Source organism: Myxine glutinosa, chromosome 2, assembly GCF_964187855.1.
Source record: "Myxine glutinosa chromosome 2, kmMyxGlut1.1, whole genome shotgun sequence".
NCBI lineage: Eukaryota > Metazoa > Chordata > Myxini > Myxiniformes > Myxinidae > Myxine > Myxine glutinosa.
Genome location: NC_136262.1, coordinates 86,876,986 through 86,898,658, shown reverse-complemented (window position 1 = coordinate 86,898,658; position 21,673 = coordinate 86,876,986). Strand labels below are relative to the sequence as shown.

Sequence of the window (21,673 nt, the reverse complement as noted above, 5' to 3'; positions counted from 1 at the left end):
TCCACTCTGAAATTCCCCATTCGTGTACGTGAGTTTGTTTTGTGTGTCTTGTCCCTGGGTTTAAGTAAGACTGCATAGATAAGCTAGAAATTGCCCTGTGTCCTTCTGATTCTTCCATTTCCTTGTATATTACTTTGATTGCTTTTCTTCCTTTAGTTGTGTGTAAATAATAATAAATCCCTGTTCTTCCTACTTTGTCTTCTTCTTCACATTCGGTCGCTTTAGAGGTGTCCAAATTGAGTATACGTGGCGCGATTCGGCCGACGCATAGGAATCGGGTTTAGCCCCTTCGATAAACGGCTCACGCCGCAGTTCGCTTCGCTCGGCGCAACCAATCTATTACGCTGCGGCCGTGAGCGGGAGTATTTCCTCGCGTACCGAGAGGCGCTGGTATTTAGGTCATAGGACGGTTGGGCCTAATACCCTACCCTGCGCCGACCGGGCGTGACGTCATACCCCCGGGACCACGTCGGTCAGTCATAGAGGAGGGGATTAATCCCCCCTCGATAAGGGGAAAAGAGGCCAACGTTGGGTTCCGTAACAATTGGTGTCAGGAGTTAGATTCGAGGCCCGAACCAAATTTTTGAACATCTAAAAAAAAAAAAAAAAATTGGGTCAAAATTTGGAGCGGCCAAAATTTAGTTTTAACATCCAAATTTGAAATCGCGCCATGGATGATCAAGGCGACCGGATGCCGGTGGGAGTAGAATTAGAAGAGGGGTTAGAAGCGACCCAGGACCCCAGGGAAATGTATATGGAGGAGAGGGAGGAGGAGAGAAATGAGGATGTGGTTGCGGGGGTATCAGGTGCCAGGATGGCGCCCTCGCGCACGTGGTTGCAGAGGCACAAAATGGCGGCGCTTCGCACGTGGTTGCAGCAGCCGAGCCCGAGATGCCAGAGTACATGCGAGTCTTTATGATTCAAATGATGGCAAAAATGGATGCCCAAAGTGATAAATCCACCCGAGAGCGAAGAGAAATGGGTGGCCAGATGGAAGAAGGGTTAAACAATTTGAGGAATGATATGGGCAATCAAATGGGGGCAATGAGGGACGAAGCAAGGGGTACCAGTGAACGTTTAGACAATAAATTTGAACGTTTAGACAATAAATTTGAGGGTTTAGACAATAAAATTGGGGGATTAGAAAACCAAATTGGGGAATTGAGACATGATATGGGAAGCCAAATCAGGGGGCTCGAAGGTCAATTGGGGGGCCAACTAGAGGACATGGGTAATCAAATTTGGGAAATGAAGGAGGGGTTAACGGGGTTGGAAAATAGAATGGCTGCCCAGGAGAACCAGATGGAGGGGGTGAAGAATGGGTTACGGGGGTTAGAAAATATTATGGAAGGCAAATTGAGGGAGATAGGGGAGCAATCCGCCTGGGAAATTAAACAGATGGGAGAACAGATAGAGGAGGTGAAAATCGTGTTAGAAACCAAATTGGATGCCCAGAGGAATGATTTGGAACAGATGGCGGCAGCATCTACCAAAGAGATGGGAGAAATGGGGGAGGAGATCAGACGAGGTGTTGGCGAGGAGTTCGCGGGGGTACGCGAGGAGGTAAAGCGAGGTGAGGAGCGTATGGAGAAAAAGGTGAGAAATAGAACGGTTAGGTTACAGGGGGGCATGGAAAATCTAACGAGGGAAGTAGAACAGCTGACGGTGGGACAAAAGGAATTAGGGGAGCAAGTGGAGAAGAACACTGCGGTAATCGTGGGGTTGAAGGCGGCGCAGAAAGAAATAAAAGAGGAACTTATAGCGACAAAGAGGGAATGTCAGATGGTACATGAGGGGTTGACAAAGAGGTTGGACGAGGTAACAGAAGTAATGGAGACGAAAGAACGGGAAGTAAGGACGCACATAGAAACGACCAAGGTGGCCTTAGAGGAAGAAATTGAGGGGGCGCACCGGGAAATAAAAGAGGTGAAGCAAAAATTAGAGGATGTGGAAGAGGGGGTGAGTGAAATTAAGAAGAGACCGAGGGAAACCCAAAGGGAGATAAAGGAGGAGGTAATGGAATATGTACAAGGTCTGTACTCAAATCGTGATGATGTGCTTACTAACCAAATAAAGAGTTTGCAGGTGGCGGAGGAGGAGCGGAGACAAGGTGCCGAGGTGAGTGGCGATATACTCGGAAATGTATATGGTGTGAGGGGAGATTCAGTCGGCTTGGGTGTTGGTGTCGACCCGGCTGTTCGTGAGAGGCCGCTGGTAAAGTGTGCGACAGGTACAGAGTGTGAAGGAGGAGGTGTGCGAGGATGTCCGGCTATGGGGTGTGTGAGGAAAAAGTGCGCGCCGAGGAGTGAGTGTGCTGTCGAGAGTGAGTTGGTCGTGGCGCAGGTGCGGGGGAGCACATGGAAGAGCGTGATGGGGAGTGTTACAGGGGATGTAACGAAAGAGTGCACACCTGTGGTGAGTGTTACGGAGGACGTAACGGGAGAGTGTGCACAAGAGGATGCATGAGAAAGGTGTGTAACGAACGGGTGCATGATAACAGAGTGCGCTGTCGAGAGTAAGGGTGAATGCGCGACCGAGTGTGGTGGTAAGAGTAGTGAGAGTGACACGGAGCACGAGTTGGTTGTGGCAGGTGAGAGAGAATGTACACCTGGAATGAAAGGATGCACACCTGGAATGGTCGAGCACGTGTGGGAATGCACACTTGAGTTGGTAGTGGAGCACGTGATTGGGTGTGCGGAGGAGAGCACACCCGTGGTTGTCACAGAGGATGTGACCGAGGAGTGGGCGCGAAGAGGTGTGTTGGTGAGGTGTACGAACGACAAGTGTGTGCCAAGGTGTGCGGTGGTCAGGTGTGTGAAGAAGTCTATGAGTGTACCTGGGTGGTGTGTAAGAGAAGGTGCAATGACGGAGAGCATGGAGACAGCTGGATGTGTGAGCAAGGAACGGAACGTGGGGTGTGAGCATACAAGTGGAGCATCGACGTTAAACGGGATAGCTGTTAGATCGACTTGTAGCCGAAGCGAGCCCTCGGTTCGTGCCAGGCTTTGTGCGCAGCGGGAACCAGCGGGGATCGTAACCACGGCGGTTTCGAAGGAACCGCCATACGGGATCCACGCTGGGCCTCGCTCCGAACGGTCGCGTCCGTGCTCCGCTAGGCGGAGCGGGCGGCCCGGTCGGAAGGGTCGTCATGGTGACCCCTTGTGGTTGAGGCGTTCCGGCAGGGCGAGATCGGGCCATCGGACGGCTCCATGCCGAGATGGTGCGTGGAATCTAGGCCCGAGTAAACCTCCTTCCCTGCACTGAATGCCGGACGGACTCAACCTGCAGGCGACCAAACCACCCGAATTAATTGCTCGGCTGTGCAGAGCCGAGTTGTGTAATAATGTAAAGATGCACCGAGGCTCCAGTGAAAGGACATTTGGTAGGGATAGGGAATCTGTAATTGGAAAATTTTTGATTGGCTGGAATTTGATGAGCGAAATTTATAGTGGAAGATGCCCGATGAGGTGGGCTGGCAAATCCACCGTCCCTCACATACCCGGGGCACATGAGCAATAGCTATGGGGTTTATGGCAGTGTCAGTTCGCCGAGGGAGGGTTAGGATAAAATGATAGGGATCTAGAGAAGATGACCATAGGTAACTGCAGATTTAAGTAGCGACATTGGACAGGTAGTCGGGGACATAGAGAGGTTAGAATGGTTGTTAATGACGTGGGATGTGCTTAGTTTAAAGGGAAGATGGGGAGCACCAAGTTAGAGGGAAACCAGGTAGATCAGATGATGCCGTGTGTTTGAGAATTGAAAGTGTATTCGGAAGTGTATTGTGAAAAGAGTGCAGTGATTGTGAGTTGTATTGAGCGTGGAAGTGTATGGAGCAGTGCATGAGGAACAATTGTGGTTGTGCATTGTATTGAATGATTGAAGAAGCTTGGGAGGAAGGAGGGTGCAGGAGGCACCAGGTGTGATTGCACAGGTGTGCAAGTGAACAGGTGGATGGAGCAGTGTATGAGTGAGTAATGGTGATTGCGTGTTGTGTTGAGCAAATGGTCCTGGAGGAAGGAGGGTGCAGGAAGCACCAGGAGTGATGGCACAGGTGTGCAAATACAGGTGTATGGAGAATGCTTGTGTGGAATACATGGAGTATGGAATATATGGAATGGATGGTGTGGAGTGAGTATGGTGGAAACTGTGGAGTGGAGTGGAAGGTGCGTATGGGGAGGATGGACCCCATCACGAATACCCGGGGAGGGTAGTTTAAGAGTTAGGTAGAGGGAGTAGGTAAATTGTGGTTGGATATTGGCATCTGTGGTGCGTGGTGGAAGAATGGTGTTTGGATGGGTGAATTAGTGACGTGGAAATGGCTGGGCGTGTGGACTGTTAGTGTGTGTAGTTGAATCGGCTCTCCGCCACTGTTAGGATGTCGGCCAGGTAAGGCCGCAGGTGGGCTCTGGGAGCCGGTAGAGTTGTGGATGGGGCCCGAGGATCCGGAGGACGGACCCGGGTAGCCCAGTGCCAGAGGGCACCGAGTGGGGAGAGCGCCAGAGGGCCTTCCCCAGGTAGATAGGTTAGGGTAAGGAGCAGGTAAGCTCGGAGGCAACTACAGTGGTGGAGGTGTGCAGGTGGGTAGACCTGCTGGGAGAGCCACACGACCCAGTCCTGAAATTGTGCAAAGGCACAGGGAGTTGAATCGGGGGAGTGAGACCCCAAATTGATGAAGCACCACAGTTTGGTCAATGGGAATTTGGTTCTTAAAACCGCATAGAGTAAGACGGCCAATGGTTTGGCAGGGAAAGACCCCGGGTAGTGTAAAGTGTGTTAATGTCATTTAAGAGGATAGTTAGGATTGAAATCTCCTTGCACCATCTACATCCACTCACCTGAGGTAACGACGGTGCTCCACACCGTGCCATGGTTTGTTGGTTTTGATTTTTCTGTGCAAATGTTTGGATTGTGAGATGCATCATGACGTGGGTGTGACATTGTACTTGTTTGTTCCATCTCTCCCTCCTTATGAGGATTGATGATGAATTGGTGATGGCAAATTTTGGTCAGAGGGATTGTGATGACGAATTTGGTATTAGGGGAAAGGTGGGGAAGACGAGACATTAGTGACGAATTTGTAAATGTGTAGGTTTTTGTAAATACGGGGAGGGGCAAGGGGGGGTAGTGTAGGTCACATGTGGGGGGCGTACGGTAGGGACGAGCTTTCTCACTTCGCTCTCCGTGCGCACCTCATCCGGCATTACCTTGTTTGATGTGTACCCTTGCGCCCTGACCCATTACTCACCTGTCTTCTGTCCCCCTGTCTCCCACCCGAGGACTGTGCTCTCTGGGCACTGAGAGGAGCGTGCGGGGGGCCGTGTCTGTGAGCCCGAAACTCCCGCAACCAGCATGCTTGCATTGATGCACCACTTATGGACCGCCATTCTGCGGCCAAGCACCACTTTATGGACCCCACGTTTTGGGGCCTGGCACCTCTGCTGGGGACCAGCCATGGTAGCCAGGTAATCTTACTTGCGGCCCAGTGTAAAGGTGGCACCTATACCAAACAGGTAGACCACCCTTAGTTGGCCCCTGTGGCCCTCAATAAAAGTGGACGCGTTGGTGCCCTTTTATTTCCAAATAGGCCACAAGTAGAGAAAGCATCAGGCAGAACATCGGCCCAGCAGAGAAGAAGAAGACCACCACCAGTTGTTTTTTTGTGTGTGTCATTATTAGGAACTGGTGACTGTTGCACCAAATGGTGCTTTTGGTGCGGTTTTGGTGATTGGTGCTTTGGTATTTATTGGTGCTGGTGCGTCGATGCAATGCATGCTGTCTCCTTCCCTCCCAACAGGAATTTCTTTTTGTTTCCCTGAAAGAAAAATCACAAGTCCTGGGTTGCGTTTTGTAAATAGTCAAAATAATGTCACTGTAAATAATGCTCCCCCACCGTTCATGTTTAGTTTGAAAATAATTCCGCAATTCGGTTAGCTGTGGGTGTGAAACTGTTAGGCAGGATGCAACGCAATTAGCGGGACATATTTATTTGTTTTAAAATTGTCGCACTCAGGGTCAGGTTAATTGTAGAGGGTTACTACACCGGCGTGTCACACTAAAGTAAAAGTTTTCGGGCCGGGACGTCCAGTAAGGAAGGAGGGTGCAGTGTTGAGGATTTGGGAACTGTGTGTGTAATTTGTTGTAAATATTCCTTGTAAATACCTCCAACTGTAAAGGTCAAAGGTCGTCCTTAGTTAGGCCATCGCACACACGTAGCCAATCATAAGTTTCCCCTCAGTAGTTTTGTCCTTAGTAAATGTCAGTATAAGGCTCTGTGGTCCACTAATTCATTGCGTTACACCGAATCAAATAAGGATAGCTCCCCTTCAATAATTACCTTTCCCAGCCGAACTCTCCTTCTCTGGGTAACGGAACTTAACAAGCGTGGGGTGCGCGCCCCCTCAACTGGCCTGGCTTTGGAAGCGGCGTTCGCTGCTATAATGAATATGTGCTCCGTGCTCTGTTTGGACAGGAAGGGCGGGGCTGTTCGGCCCCATGCCCAAATAAGGAGACAAGCCCGTGGCTCGCCACGAGGGGCGTGCCGTTTGGCTCCATGCCCAAATAAGGAGACAAGCCCGTGGCAATGCCATATAAGGTCACGAAAAAGAGCACGGGGGAGGGCGGTACCGAAACAGACGAGGGCGTGTCACACCCGCGCTGGAGGTATGATATATGCATGCGAAAATCGCGCAAGAGAGGATTGAGGGAGAGACGCAGCAGACGATTTTGAGGGAGGAGAGGACCGCAGCAGATGACAAAAGAGCCCGAGGCGTGTCGAGGAAGGACGAGATACGTGTGCCGCCGCCGCCCTGCTCGCTCCCATACCAGCCCGGAAAGGACCTGCTTGCTGTGCGCCCTGCCAAACCTTCCAGCCTTGTGGTCCTACCTTCCTCTCCCTCCAGCCAATCCACTCTGAAATTCCCCATTCGTGTACGTGAGTTTGTTTTGTGTGTCTTGTCCCTGGGTTTAAGTAAGACTGCATAGATAAGCTAGAAATTGCCCTGTGTCCTTCTGATTCTTCCATTTCCTTGTATATTACTTTGATTGCTTTTCTTCCTTTAGTTGTGTAAATAATAATAAATCCCTGTTCTTCCTACTTTGTCTTCTTCTTCACATTCGGTCGCTTTAGAGGTTTCCAAATTGAGTATACGTGGCGCGATTCGGCCGACGCATAGGAATCGGGTTTAGCCCCTTCGATAAACGGCTCACGCCGCAGTTCGCTTCGCTCGGCGCAACCAATCTATTACGCTGCGGCCGTGAGCGGGAGTATTTCCTCGCGTACCAAGAGGCGCTGGTATTTAGGTCATAGGACGGTTGGGCCTAATACCCTACCCAGCGCCGACCGGGCATGACGTCATACCCCCGGGACCACGTCGGTCAGTCATAGACGAGGGGATTAATCCCCCCCGATAAGGGGAAAAGAGGCCGACGTTGGGTAATCACCGTAACAATATATATATACAGACTTGGCATTTAATATGGAATATTTTTTTTGTGGGGGTGAACTTACTTTTCAAGATGTCTTAGAACCAAAAGTTCATTGGAATTATGTTGAAATTATACTATATTTTGTTAATGTGACCTTTAAAAGAAACAAAAACCACATTTAACATTTCGAAACAAATAAATTGATCCTTGAAAGTGATGTAAACCGATATCGAACTCAATTCATGGACAGTACTGTGTTAAACTTCTGTACGTTTTCCAGAAGTATCTCTTTATTTTGCACATTAGCCAAAAATTTTTTTAACAAAAACAAAAGTTAAATTACAACTGGGATTACGGACAGTAAAATTACAGTTCAGTACTTCGTGTAACCCCCACGAGCATTCAGGAGAGCACGTACACGTTGAGGCATGCTGTTCACGAGATTTGCCAAGGTTTGGACAGGAATCGCTTGCCATGCAATGACAATAGCCTGCTGCAATTCACGCACAGAGGTCGGCTGCCGGTCCAAGTGGTCGATTTGACGCGTTACTTCTGCCCACAAGTTCTCTATCGGTTTCATATCCGGGGACATGGCAGGCCACTCCATATGCTCGACACCACAGTCAGCAAGAAAGTGTTGGATCATGCGAGCACAATGAGGCCATGCATTGTCATCTTGGAAGACAAAGTTTCCTCGAAAGGCTGCACGAGCAAATGGAAGCAATGTTTCTTCCAGAATGGCCCTGTACTTGATTGAACTGGTTCAGGTTTCCATTCAGAACAACCAGGTCAGTTTTGCCCCCTGCATGAAAAGCAGCCCAAACGGTCACCCCACCACCTCCAGCTTGGACTCTTGGCACTATACAATCTTTGTTGTAGGCTTCATGCACTTGTCTGCGCACTCGGACGCGGCCATCTTGACGATACACCAGAAATCTAGACTCGTCACTGAAGATCACGTGATTCCAGTGTCCTGGCTGCCATTGACGGTGCTCTCTGGCCCACTGAAATCGGCGCTGGCGGTGTTGTCTGGTCAGGTGTGGCTTTGTCAGGGGACGCCTGGCACGATAGCCTGCTTGAACCATTTGTTGGTTGACTAGCCTTCTGGATACAGGAACATTTGTCAGTTGCTGCCACTCAGCCCTAAGCCGATTAGCTGACTTGGTACGGCCATTGCGGACTAACCGGTGCAGCTGGTGATCATCCCTCCTTGTGGTTCTGCGGGGACGTCCTGGCCTCGGTATTGGAGTAGGGACACCCCTCTGAGCATTTCGTTTCAGGATCTTTGACACCTGACCTTGAGTGATGCCATACTGCCGAGCAATAGCACGCTGTTTCATGCCGTAATTTCGTATAGCCACCACTCCATGACAAACAGCATTGTCGAGTTGACGGACCATCTCCAGAGGAAGCGGCAATAACTTTTGGAGACGTGCAGCAGTTGTTTTCCACTAATACAGAACGCAACAACCCTTGTATACCCGACTGTGAAGCCAATCATCAAATGCACCTGTCCGTACCTTTTGCCACTCCACCTGTGATATAATCCTGTTGTTGACTTCTTGCTGCGACAGACAATCAGTGACATGGTTGTTTTAACAAATAAATCACCAAAGTGTAAAAGTAACTCACCAGATTGATATACTGAGTTAAGAAAGTAAACCCAAGTCAAGAAAAAAAAAAATTCCATATTAAATGCCAAGTCTGTATATATATTGTTATGGAACCGGAGTACGGCACTCCCCTTAGGGGGGGGAGGGGGGGGGTTAATCCCCCCTTCTATTTTCACTGGCCATCTCCACTCCTGACGCTACCCAGCTACCTCTGGAAAGGCAGGTGCGCAGCCCCGTTCGTACTGCGGACAGATGTTAATTGCCGAGTGGTTTTAGCAACCGCGGCACGAACTATTAACAAGGACTAGACCCGATCCTGAACGTTGGCCAAAATCGCGCCACGGGTATTCAATGAAGGAAATCACTAAGACGACGGATGTGAAGAAGAGGAAGACAGCAGTAGGAAATACGAATATGATTTATTTGCTATTATTTACAACCAAAAGAAACCAAGGAGGAGGAAAGATAATAAAATAAAATACAGAAGAAGAAGAGGACACAGTGCAAATTAGCTTACCTACTACAGTCTTACTTAACCCCAAGGACAAGACACACAGAACAAACTCACGTACACAGAAGGATGGAATGGAGGCAGGAACGAAGGACTGGAAGGAGAGAGGAAGGTTCAGCTGGAGCAGATGGTTCGGGCTTGATCCCGCACGGGACGTCGGGCTGGACCTCAACGGCCACCGATGCCACCGATTCTGGTTCCCGCGTGGTAACGGGTCGAAGCTGCCTGGTGGAGCCAATGCTGCCTGGTGGAGTCAACGCTGCCTGGTGGAGTCAACGCTGCCTGGTGGAGTCAAAGCTGCGTGGTACTGCTCGTGGGGCTCCGTCACTTCCCTCGCTCTTGACTCATCTGCCGCATCTCTCTCCGACTCCCTCAAAGGCTTCCGCGCACGCTTTTATAGCGCGCCTCCAGATCAACCCGCGCCACGCCCGAGCTGGTCTCTCACCGGTCCTGATTGGCGGGTCAGGGCTCGCTGGCTCCACCTTGTGATGACGATCGGTGGCCCACGCCCTGGATTCGGTGGCTCCTCCCCCTTCTTCTCCGATCTGACCGCGTGTTCAATGGAGTTTTGCGGCGAAAACCACAAAGCAGCAGCGGTGAATGCAGAAAACCGCCCAATGCAGTTGGCAATTGATGACAAAAGGGGAATTGGAAGGGAATCTACCTTATTTGAATTCGGTGCAATGGAGTGTCAATTAATGGAAGACAAAGTCTTAATCTAATACGCATATAATAATGAGATAACTACTGAACAAGGAGATCTATGATTGGCTATGTGATTGTATATGGAATAACTACGGGGACGACCTTTAACCTTTACACACCAAATGGAGGAAGGAGGGTGATATTTACAACAATTCATTACACTACAATTAAAAAAACACAGCAATTCTCAAATCTCAAATCCACAACACTGCACCCTCCTCCTCTTAGGCACGTCCCGGGCCTATTACTTTTACCTTTAGTGTGGCACGTAGGTGTAGTTCCCTCTACATTTAACCTGACCCTGAGTGACAGTTTTAAAACACAAATAAGTATATCCCGCTGCTGCATTGCACCCTATCTAACAGATTTACGTCCACAGCTAACCGAATTGCGGAATGGTTTTCAAACTAAACACTTACGGTGGGGGCGCATTATTTACAATGACGCTACTTGTATTTACAAAACGCAACCCAGGACCTGCGATTGTTCTTTTGGGGGGGGGGGGGGGAGACAGCCTGTGCTGCATCGACGCACGAGAAAGCACCAAAACGCACCAAAGCACCATCAAGCACCAATCGGTGCACAGTCACCACAGTTCAATAAAAAAAACCCAACAAACCCCTGGTGCCGGTCTTCCTCTTCGGCTCCCTCTGCTGGCCATTGTCGTTCTTCCAGATGTTATCTTTCTTCTTTGCTGGCGGCCTATTTGGACATAATAAAATGACATGCACAAAACGTGTCCACTGTTCTTTTTATTTATGGCCCACAGGGCCGACTATGAGTGGTTCACCTGTATGGCATAGGTGCCATGTTACCAAGGTCCGCCAGCAAGATCTCGGGCCATCATGGCCGGTTCCAGCAGAGGGGCCATGCCCCAACCCATGGGGTCCATAAGTGGTGCTCAGCCACAGACATGTGGTCCATAAGTGGTGCGTGGATGCAGGCAGCTGGTTACAAGGGTTCGGGCACACAATGGCGCCGCACGCTCCCCTCGGCGCCCAGTGGCGCACAGTCCTCGGGTGGGAGACAAGGGGGGGGGGGGGGGGAGAAGACAGGTGAGCGAGGGGTAAGGTCATAAGGGTACACATCAAACAAGGCAATGCAAGACGAGGTGCGTACGGAGAGCGAAGTGAGAAAGCTCGTCCCTACAGTACGTCACCCCCCCCCTCCACCCCCTGTTACCTACTCTACCCTTGCCCTTACCCCATATGTACAAAAATCTACACATTTACAAATTCGTCACTACTGTCTCGTCTCCCCTATATTTCCCCGATAACAAATTCGTCCCCACAATCCCTCTAACCAAATTTGCCATCACCCAATTCATCATCAACCCTCATAAGGAGGGAGAGATGGAACAACAAAGCACAATGTCACACCCACGTCATGATGCCTCTCACATTTCAACCATTTGCGCAAAAAAAATAACAAAAACATGGCATGGTGTGGAGTCCTGTTACCTCAGGTGAGTAGATGTAGATGGTGCGAGGAGATTCCTAATCCTGACTATCCTCGAAATGACTAATACACTTTACACTACCCGGGGTCTTTCCCTGCCAAACCATTGGCAATCTTACTCTACGTGGTTTTAAGAACAAATTCCCATTGACCAAACTGTGGTGCTTCATCAATTTGGGGTCTCACTCCCCCGATTCAACTCCCTGTGCCCTTGCACAATTTCAGGACTGGGTCATGTGGCTCTCCCAGCAGGTCTACCCACCTGCACACCTCCACCACTGCAGTTGCCTCTGAGCTTACCTGCTCCTTAACCCTACCTATCTACCTGGGGAAGGCCCTCTGGCGCTCTCCCCACTCGGTGCCCTCTCTGGCACTGGGCTACCCGGGTCCGTCCTCCGGATCCTCGGGCCCCGTCCACAACTCTAACGGCTCCCAGAGCCCACCTGCGGCCTCACCTGGCCGACATCCTCACAGTGGTGGAGTGCCCATTCAACTACACATACTAACAGGCCACACTCCCAGCCATTTCCACGTCACTAATGCACCCATCCAAACACCATTCTTCCACCACGCACCACAGATGCCAATATCCAACCACAATTTACCTGTACCCTCTACCTAACACTTACACTACCCTCCCCGGGTATTCGTGATGGGGTCCATCCTCCTTTCCCCCATCCACACCTTCGCACCATCCACTCCACTCCACAGTTTCCACCATACTCACTCCACGACCATCCATTCCATACTCCATACTCCATACCATTTATTCCATACAACTGTAGGTGCACACCTGTGCAATCACTCCTACTGGTGCTTCCTGCACCCTCCTTCCTCCCTGGACCATTTGGTCAACACGACACACATCACCATCACTCACTCATACACTCTTCACAATACACTTCTGAATACACTTTCAATTCTCAAACAACCACACGGCATCATCTGATCTAACTACTCCCCTCTGAAACTCGCCCTTCCCAGTCGCCCCTTACATTATTGCGCTCCCTCGTCATTATCATCCAACTACCCTCTCTATGTCCCCACTACCTGTCCGATGTAGCTACTTAAACTTACAGTTACCTATGGTCATCTTCTCTAGATCCCTACACACTTTATCCAAACCCTCCCGGGCTAGTTTTCACTGCCATAAACCCCATAAAACTATTGCTCCTTTGCCCCCGTTGTGAGAGATGGCAAAGTTGCCATCCCACCACATCGGGTATCTTCTACTATCAATTTTGCTCTCAAATTCCTGCAAATCCTATTCACTACTCCCCCAATTTCGGATCAAAACACTATCATCATCACCGTCCATTAAACTTGAGCCTCGGTGCGTCGTTACATTTTCAAAGCCCGGCTTCGCACAGCCGAGCAATGAATTCGGGTGGTTTGGTCGCCTGCAGGTTGAGTCCGTCCGGCATTCACGATTCTGGGGAGGAGGCTTCGTTGGGCTGAGATTCCACGCACCATCTCGGCGCGGCACCTTGCGGTCGCCGGCCCGATGGCTCAATCTCGCTCGGTCGGAACCCCGCCCCCGCTAGGGGGCACCGTTCCGCTTCCTCCTACTTGCCCTTGAACCGGACCGGTCGCCTTGCCCGACAAGGCCCGGACTCGACCGTGCAGGGCAGGGCCAAGCCCGAATCGGCAACGGCGCTTCTAAGAGAAGCGATGCAGCATCGATCCGCGCCGGGCCTAGCATCCAACAAAGCGCACCGCGCCCGGAGTGCTCGCCTCGGCTATCCGTCGCCCTAACTGCTAACCCGGTTAACGTCGCCGCTTACTCGCATGCCCACATGCACACGCGACCCTTTTGACACTCACAAAACCCGGCGTCTCGGCGCCTCCAGTGCATCCCCCACACTCCGTCCATTCCACCACCGCACTCCCTGTTACACACCACACCTCTCGCGCACCCTCTTGTGCACACTCGCCGTTCACACACTTCGGTCCACACCTCTCCTCCGTTACGTCCTCCGTAACACTCACCATGGGCGTGCACTCTTGCATCCACCCACTCACTCCAATGGGCTCTCCCACACCCGCACCACAACCAACTCAGGTGTGCTCCCTCGCACACGTTCGACCATTCCAGGTGTGCATTCTCGCACACTCTTGCCGTTCATCCCATACGTGCATCCTCGCACCCGCTCCACCACCAACTCACTCCCCGAGTCACTCTCACCCTCACACGTACAATCCGTATCGCTCTCACTCTCTGTGTCACACTCCGTACACCCCGACGTGCATTCTCCCTCGCACTCGGTTTCACACTCGCACTTCGTAACACGCTCATTCCCCGATGCACACTTTTTCCTCACACGCGTGCCATTGCCACTCACACGGGACCCCTCACCAACGCTCGGGTGCCATATTGACCCCAATCGCGCGACAATTCTCTTCGCGCCAGACATCCTCTTACAAAATCTCCCGGCACCACATACAGCCCGTCTCACCTTCGGGGTTCTTCTTCCTCCCTGCACCAACACCTGCAAATCTTTATAAGGATTATTAAGCACAGCATCGTGATGTGAGCACGGACTTTGAGCAATTTCCATTCCTTCCTCCAGCTGCTGGGCTACCTCCGTCGTCTCTTCAATTTTAACTATACCCATTATTTCTTTTTCTTTATTCACCTCAACGACCGCTGGCTTTATTAAAATTCCCACTTGTACCTCAGCGGTCGCCGGCTTCCCAATACCCCGGGTCGCGATCTCTATACCCGTCATTTTACCCGCGCTTTTCTCCACTTCGCCCAACCAGTGCTCCTCGACCCGCTTTACCTCGTCGTGCACCCTCGGGACCCTCTCGCCCACCATGCGATCCATGGTCTCCCCACATTTTTGCATGCGGTCACCCATTCTGTCTCCAATTTTGCCGATTCGCTCCATTTTGCTTCCTAGCCTCTCAAATTTGCTGTCTATCTTTGCAATTTGGGCACTGGTACCCCTCGCTTCGTCCCTCATTCGCTCACCCTGAGCCCTCGTTTCTTCCTTTTGGGTGTCGAATTTGGCCATTATTTGCATCATAATTATTTTCATGTACTCTGGCATCTCGGGCTCGGCTGCTGCGACCACGTGCGAAGCGCCGCCATTTTGTGTCTCCTCAACCACGTGCGCGAGGGCGCCATCTTGTGCACCTGATCCCCCCGCAACCACGTTACCATTGCTCTCCTCCATTTCCCCCATATACATATCCCCGATGTCCTGGGTCGACTCTACACCCTCTAATTAACCCACCGGCATCCCGTCGCCTTGACCATCCATGGCACGATTTTAAATTTAGATGTTATAAATAAAATCTCGGGCCACTCGTAATTTTGAGCGCGCTATTCGCGCTTCAGGTCCAAATCCGACACTCCTGACACCAATTGTTACGGAACTGGAGTACGGCACTCCCCTTAGGGGGGGGGGGGTTAATCCCCCCTTCTATTTTCACTGGCCGTCTCCGCTCCTGACGCTACCCAGCTACCTCCGGAAAGGCAGGTGCGCAGCCCCGTTCGTACCGCGGACAGATGTTAATTGCCGAGCGGTTTTAGCAACCGCGGCACGAACTATTAACAAGGACTAGACCCGATCCTGAACGTTGGCCAAAATCGCGCCACAGGTATTCAATGAAGGAAATCACTAAGACGACTGATGTGAAGAAGAGGAAGACAGCAGTAGGAAATACGAATATGATTTATTTGCTATTATTTACAACCAAAAGAAACCAAGGAGGAGGAAAGATAATAAAATAAAATACAGAAGAAGAAAAGGACACAGTGCAAATTAGCTTACCTACTACAGTCTTACTTAACCCCAAGGACAAGACACACAGAACAAACTCACGTACACAGAAGGATGGAATGGAGGCAGGAACGAAGGACTGGAAGGAGAGAGGAAGGTTCAGCTGGAGCAGATGGTTCGGGCTTGATCCCGCACGGGACGTCGGGCTGGACCTCGACGGCCACCGATGCCACCGATTCTGGTTCCCGCGTGGTAACGGGTCGAAGCTGCCTGGTCGAGCCAACGCTGCCTGATGGAGTCAACGCTGCCTGGTGGAGTCAACGCTGCCTGGTGGAGTCAAAGCTGCGTGGTACTGCTCGTGGGGCTCCGTCACTTCCCTCGCTCTGGACTCATCTGCCGCATCTCTCTCTCCAACTCCATCAAAGGCTTCCGCGCGCGCTTTTATAGCGCGCCTCCAGATCAACCCGCGCCACGCCCGAGCTGGTCTCTCACCGGTCCTGATTGGCGGGTCGGGGCTCGCTGGCTCTACCTTGTGATGACGATCGGCGGCCCACGCCCTGGATTCGGCGGCTCCTCCCCCTTCTTCTCCGATCTGACCGCGTGTTCAATGGAGTTTTGCGGCGAAAACCACAAAGCAGCAGCGGCGAATGCAGAAAACCGCACGCAGAAAACCGCCCAATGCAGTTGGCAATTGATGACAAAAGGGGAATTGGAAGGGAATCTACCTTATTTGAATTCGGTGCAATGGAGTGTCAATTAATGGAAGACAAAGCCTTAATCTAATACGCATAATAAAGAGATAACTACTGAACAAGGAGATCTATGATTGGCTATGTGATTGTATATGGAATAACTACGGGGACGACCTTTAACCTTTACACACCAAATGGAGGAAGGAGGGTGATATTTACAACAATTCATTACACTACAATTAAAAAAACACAGCAATTCTCAAATCTCAAATCCACAACAATATATATATATATATATATATATTTATTACGCAAACACCACTACAGTAATTTTACTAAACCTGATGGGTACTGATCAACAGATGACAAGAGGTTGTGAAAGCAGTGTCATTTTTGCCCTGCCCCCTGGGATCCCGGGGCGGGCTCAAAAGATCCAATACCAAAAAATTACAAATGTTTTTGCTGTGAGAGATGTTTCCGTTGGGATTGAGGAAAGCTATGAGATTTGCTCTTTGTGAAATGGCTCTTTATAAGAGTGATTGCAACTCCAGCCAAAATTGCTAATCAGAAAGGACAAGAGATACCGGCACATTCTGTCTGGTGGACACTCTGTCAGCCAGCATACTCTGTCTGATGGATACTTTGTCAATTGTGAGTCAATTTCGGAACAGAAACTCACCTGTTTCCTCAAGAGAATATTGACTGTGGATGAAACCTGACTGAACCGTTATGATTCAGGCCAATGGAGCTTCGTGATGCTGCATTTCAACAGACATGTTAATCCCAAATGTCTCTACTCAGCAGGATTGGAGAGTAATGACGCCAGAATTGTAGAAAATTGGCAGAGAAATCTCCTTGTCCCAGAAGAGTTTGTGCTGGATCGAAAGGACCATGATGTGCATTCTGAATTATCACACATCCGGCTCAAATACCATCATGATAACTTACTCATTTCGCTGTTATATTTTTTTGGCCCATTACTTGTGACCAAAGCATGCTAGCGAGTTATCCCTTTTCCTCCTTGATGTGCCTAAGAGTTCAAATCTCCTGAAATAAACTTTTGAGAATTTGGCCCAACCCATTAATGTACTACTGTCGGCTCGAGGGGGGAGTTCGTGTCCATCGCAAATGTACGAAGTCACGCATGATTTTATTGTTGTACATATCAAGGCCTTTCAAAAAAGTTTGGGTGACAGGCCCAAATCTGTATACGTTTAGCTACAGACCCCCCCCACGAAGATTTTCGCTTACCCCCCACTAAGTATACATGAGAAAATCTTATTTTCTCAATAACTCGGCCAATACACATCCAAACTTAACAAACAAAGTATCTATACCCATGTTTTCAGGGTCAAGGATTATGATAAGGTTGGTTTTGTTTTGATTTGAGTCATTATGATGTCATAAATATGCAAATTAGATCCAAAATCGGCCTTAAAATGGGTCATTTACTCGAAGAATAAATATATGATTAACATAGCCTCTTAAAAGTAATCATTGAACATGCATACATTGATTGGAATGTTTAAAACCTATCTAGGGTGACTGCTAGCATCATAATTTGGGTTATGAATGAGTTATGAAAAGTCTTTTTTTTGGAATTGGTACATTTGAAGAACTTCCTTTAACGAATCAACCCGTTGTAATCTGCTTTTTTCTTATCTTTTCAGATAAATTCTGAAGACGAGTCCTAATCAACAATCAGCAATGGAATCTGTATGGCTTTCAGGGTCCGGAGCTGGTGATTTTGACCAGACAAAGTGTGTGATTTGTCAACAGCCAACGCAGGAAAAACTGATCAGCACACCCAATGGGTGTAAACGAATACGGGAAGCTAGTGACACACGAAATGACTCTGTAACAAAACGCATAAAACTGATGCCAGCCGAGAGTGACTTCTTCTATCATGTTTCAAACGAGTGCTACAAGAAGTACACCAATGCAAATCTGCTCAGACGCATCCAGAAAGGAGATTTCCAGAAATGATCTTTGATTACAACATAGCGTTGCCTAAACGTCTCGTTTAAGAAACTGATGACGTTTTCTTTTGTTACTTCCATTTGTTCTTCTTCCTGATGATCGCTCATAGAAACAAGGCTTTGAGCTTCCTTATCTAGCTCCCTAACCACATCAACGTTGAAACTCCTTTGTTGTGTGTCAGGTGCTGGCACACCATCTGTGTCATCAACACTGCAGTCTTCCTGTTGCATCACCAGGGACACATTTGTGCCACCACTGTTGCCTATTATAGGTCTGCTTAGACCATCATCCTTGGTCGTTACTACCGGATGTGAGCAACAACCATTGTCACTCAGCACCCGAGACTGCTCGTTGTCACAAGATACAATGATTCCATCATCACAACCAATACTGGTGCTTTGGTTTTCTTCAACAAAAGCAAGGGGTGAAGTCCTGCTCTCCTCTGTTTCATCACCACCTTGCCCATCTTGCCAAGAATTATCAGGATAGTCTGAGATACTGTTTGCCTGTATGAGTATCACTTTGCTACCTTTGTCTTCGGTTTCGGCGCTCAAAAAGGTACGTTTTAAGTTCTTCTTGGCCTCGGTGCCTTTCATCAATACTTCCTCATAGACCATATTTTCTTGAGGTTGTAGCCTCTTGTCCACATCGACTGGATGCTTCGCTGCTGCACTAACCTCAGCAACACCGCCACCATTTGCCACACCCTGGTCTTCTGGTGTGGATCTCTGCACCCCACCCGGCTCATTAACGGGGGGAACTGCATCAGTCACAGGGGGGGGGGGGGGCGACCCAGCTGCTGTAGCGTAAGTCTTCTTGGCGTCTGGACAATACTGCTTCGTGTGTCCGTGTGCTCCACATCCGTAGCAGATCAAGGTCTCGGGAGCCATTAAAATCCTATATTCATGCTCGTCTACTTTAAACGTGTGGGAGGTGTTCAACTGTTTCGCTGCGTCTTTTAGGCTGGTTAAAAAAATAATAATCCTGTTTATCATCGCCGCCCGCCCCATAAAAGTCGTCCGCCCCTAAAAAATCTTTTTCTTTTTTTTTTGCTAGCGAAGTCAGTACCGTTCCCGCTCAGTGGATAACAGGTTCGAATTTTGTATGTGCTCGCGTACAAAGCCAAGTCTTTGTGTATGTGCCCGCGTACAAAGCCAAGTCTGAGCCAAGTTACATGTGCGCGACAGTTTGACAGAAAATGGCGTTCGTTGTTTGCCAAATTCGGCGAACGTGCAGTGTTCTAAAGGCCTGGGTTGGTGTCAAAGTGCCAGAAAATATCACTCTAGACGAACTATATTATGAGCTTGTGTCAGGAACGCTTGATGGTAAGAAATATTACCGTTTTAATGTACTTTGTTGTTGTTGTTGTTGTTGTTGAATATTTAGTGTGCGGGTTTTCCCCCTCGCTCACCATTTACGTGGACCGCAAGGTTTTGCTTCTGATAAATGGGGTGGGCGCTTCCTTATTTTATTCATAAAGAATGGTGGGAAATGTTGGACTCCAGTTCTGTTCTAAACTAAAATCTGTCGATATATCTGTACTGGGATCCCAGATCTGTATTTCTAGTTTTCATTCCCAGGTGGTTCAAAATTCCAAACCAAATCCAAACTTGGAAAAAACAGAATTTCTGACAGTACAAAACACTGAATTTGATCTGAGACTGATGAATACTTGCAATTATTTAATAGTTGTGAAAGGAAGTGTGTGTGTGTGTGTGTGTGTGTGTGTGTGTGTGTGTGTGTGTGTGTGTGTGTGTGTGTGTGTGTGTAGGGGGGGGGGGGGGGGGGAGTGCTCATTTTTTCAATGTACAATTTTTCCCCACATTTTTGTTGTTTGAACCTTGATGTTTGTGGCTTGGCTGATAGGTAGACAATATACAAGTATATTTTTAATATAGTAGGTTGGGTTGGTGCCAGGAAGGGCATCCGGCCATAAAAACATTGCCTCAAACAGGGAACCATGATTGTCATGGGGCCCGCAAGGCTAACCCCTGCTCTAGCGGGGAAAATTGCCTTAAAACGATCATTCATTCATATTTCATTTTTAATGTAGTGATTTTTCTTTTTCAGGTGTACCAATTGAGGACACCAATGGAGTGGTAAACATCTCAGTGGGAGATAAAAAGACTATGACCCATGTTGCAGCTATAGATTCAACATTGGCAGATGTCATCAATACCCTTGGAAATTTCATTGAGTTCGTTATTACTGTCCTGGATCAGCCAAACCAACAGAAGACCAATGAACATAATGCTTTCGATGTCATGATGGCAGCAGCAAGGAACACCAATCATCGACCACTTATACTTGATCCACCTAGAAACAAGAAATACCAACTAAAAAATGATGTGATTGGTTGGCTGGACAGAAATGGTGTTGGTTGGTCACTTCAAAACGTAGCCTCTCTGGGTTCGAAATTTGTGAACACGCTGGCTGATGCAATGTGGTACATCGATGGCAATCACTCAACTCTGGAGACTCGCAGTTGTGGAGTACCCGAATTACTCTCGCATTTCCAAGGATACAATAAACCTGAGGAGAGGAAATGAAAGAAAATTGATGCCAACTCACTACAATATGCAGATGTAGCTGCCACATCCGGCTCCATGTTCGATCTGGCCTCCCATGGCTTCATGAGAACTGAGCAGTGGAAACCAATTTTCGAGGCCATATTGAAGCTGGGGAACAATTTGAGAAAATATGCAGATTACCTCAAACAAACAAACAAACAGCAATGCACGAGCACCATGCAAAAATGAGCCAGCAGGTCAATGAGAAGGAACAATGGGATATTCTGTCACCAGTGACCGTGATCAAGCCAACCTATCAGGCGAGATACAAAACTCTCATTGAAGCCATATCTCGCACAGAAATGTATGATGTCATTTGTGTGAATGAACATGCACCATCAGAGCCATAGCGGAAATATACCTACCATCACGAAATAAAGATGCCAGTTCGATGTGTATTGTACACGTATACAGGCTCAAAAGAAAATCTGACCTTCATCTGGAAAATTCCCATTGACGTGGACAAAGATTTGATTGAAAAGAATCAGAAGATCCTGGATGAAATAAGACAGTCTCTTCCCCAGAACCACACACGTGCAATGAGAAAAGCTTTCGTTGACCAATTTGGGAGAGTAACAACATGCAAGCCTGCTATCTTGAGAGAAGCCTATCGACGTTTGACTGGAGATCGAGCAGCTGCGAACAGTCTCGAAGAAGCAGAGGTAGACAAGCGCATCTCTGATCTAATTGAATTAGAAGATGAGGATGTCGTATGTGTTCTTCGACTGTTAAACAGTGGGAGACCATTGCAGTACAACAATTTCCTTGAAGCCTGAAGAACGTACATCTCACATACGTTAGAAACAGCTGTTGACGAACGGCGACATGATGAGGTTGACAAATCAGGTGACCTCGTTACTCATCTTGCCACAGCTATGAATACCAGGCACCTCTATAATGAAGTTTTGAATACCCTTCCAGAAGGAAGCCCTGTTCCATCCCTCCAGTGGTTAAGGTTACAGTTTTGGCCAAGACGGTGTAACACACT

At 48.9% G+C, this 21,673-nt stretch overlaps 1 protein-coding gene across 1 annotated transcript in view; it reads right to left on the bottom strand.

Annotated features, from left to right (window-relative positions):
• LOC144890785 (thyroid hormone-induced protein B-like) overlaps positions 1-17,073 on the bottom strand; it is a 45,344-nt gene extending 28,271 nt beyond the window's left edge. Inside the window, exon 1 of the mRNA XM_078772611.1 lies at positions 17,068-17,073. Within this exon, the coding sequence (XP_078628737.1) occupies positions 17,068-17,073 (6 nt within the window). The remainder of the gene's footprint in view (positions 1-17,067) is intronic.
• Between the last annotated feature and the right edge of the window lie 4,600 nt (positions 17,074-21,673).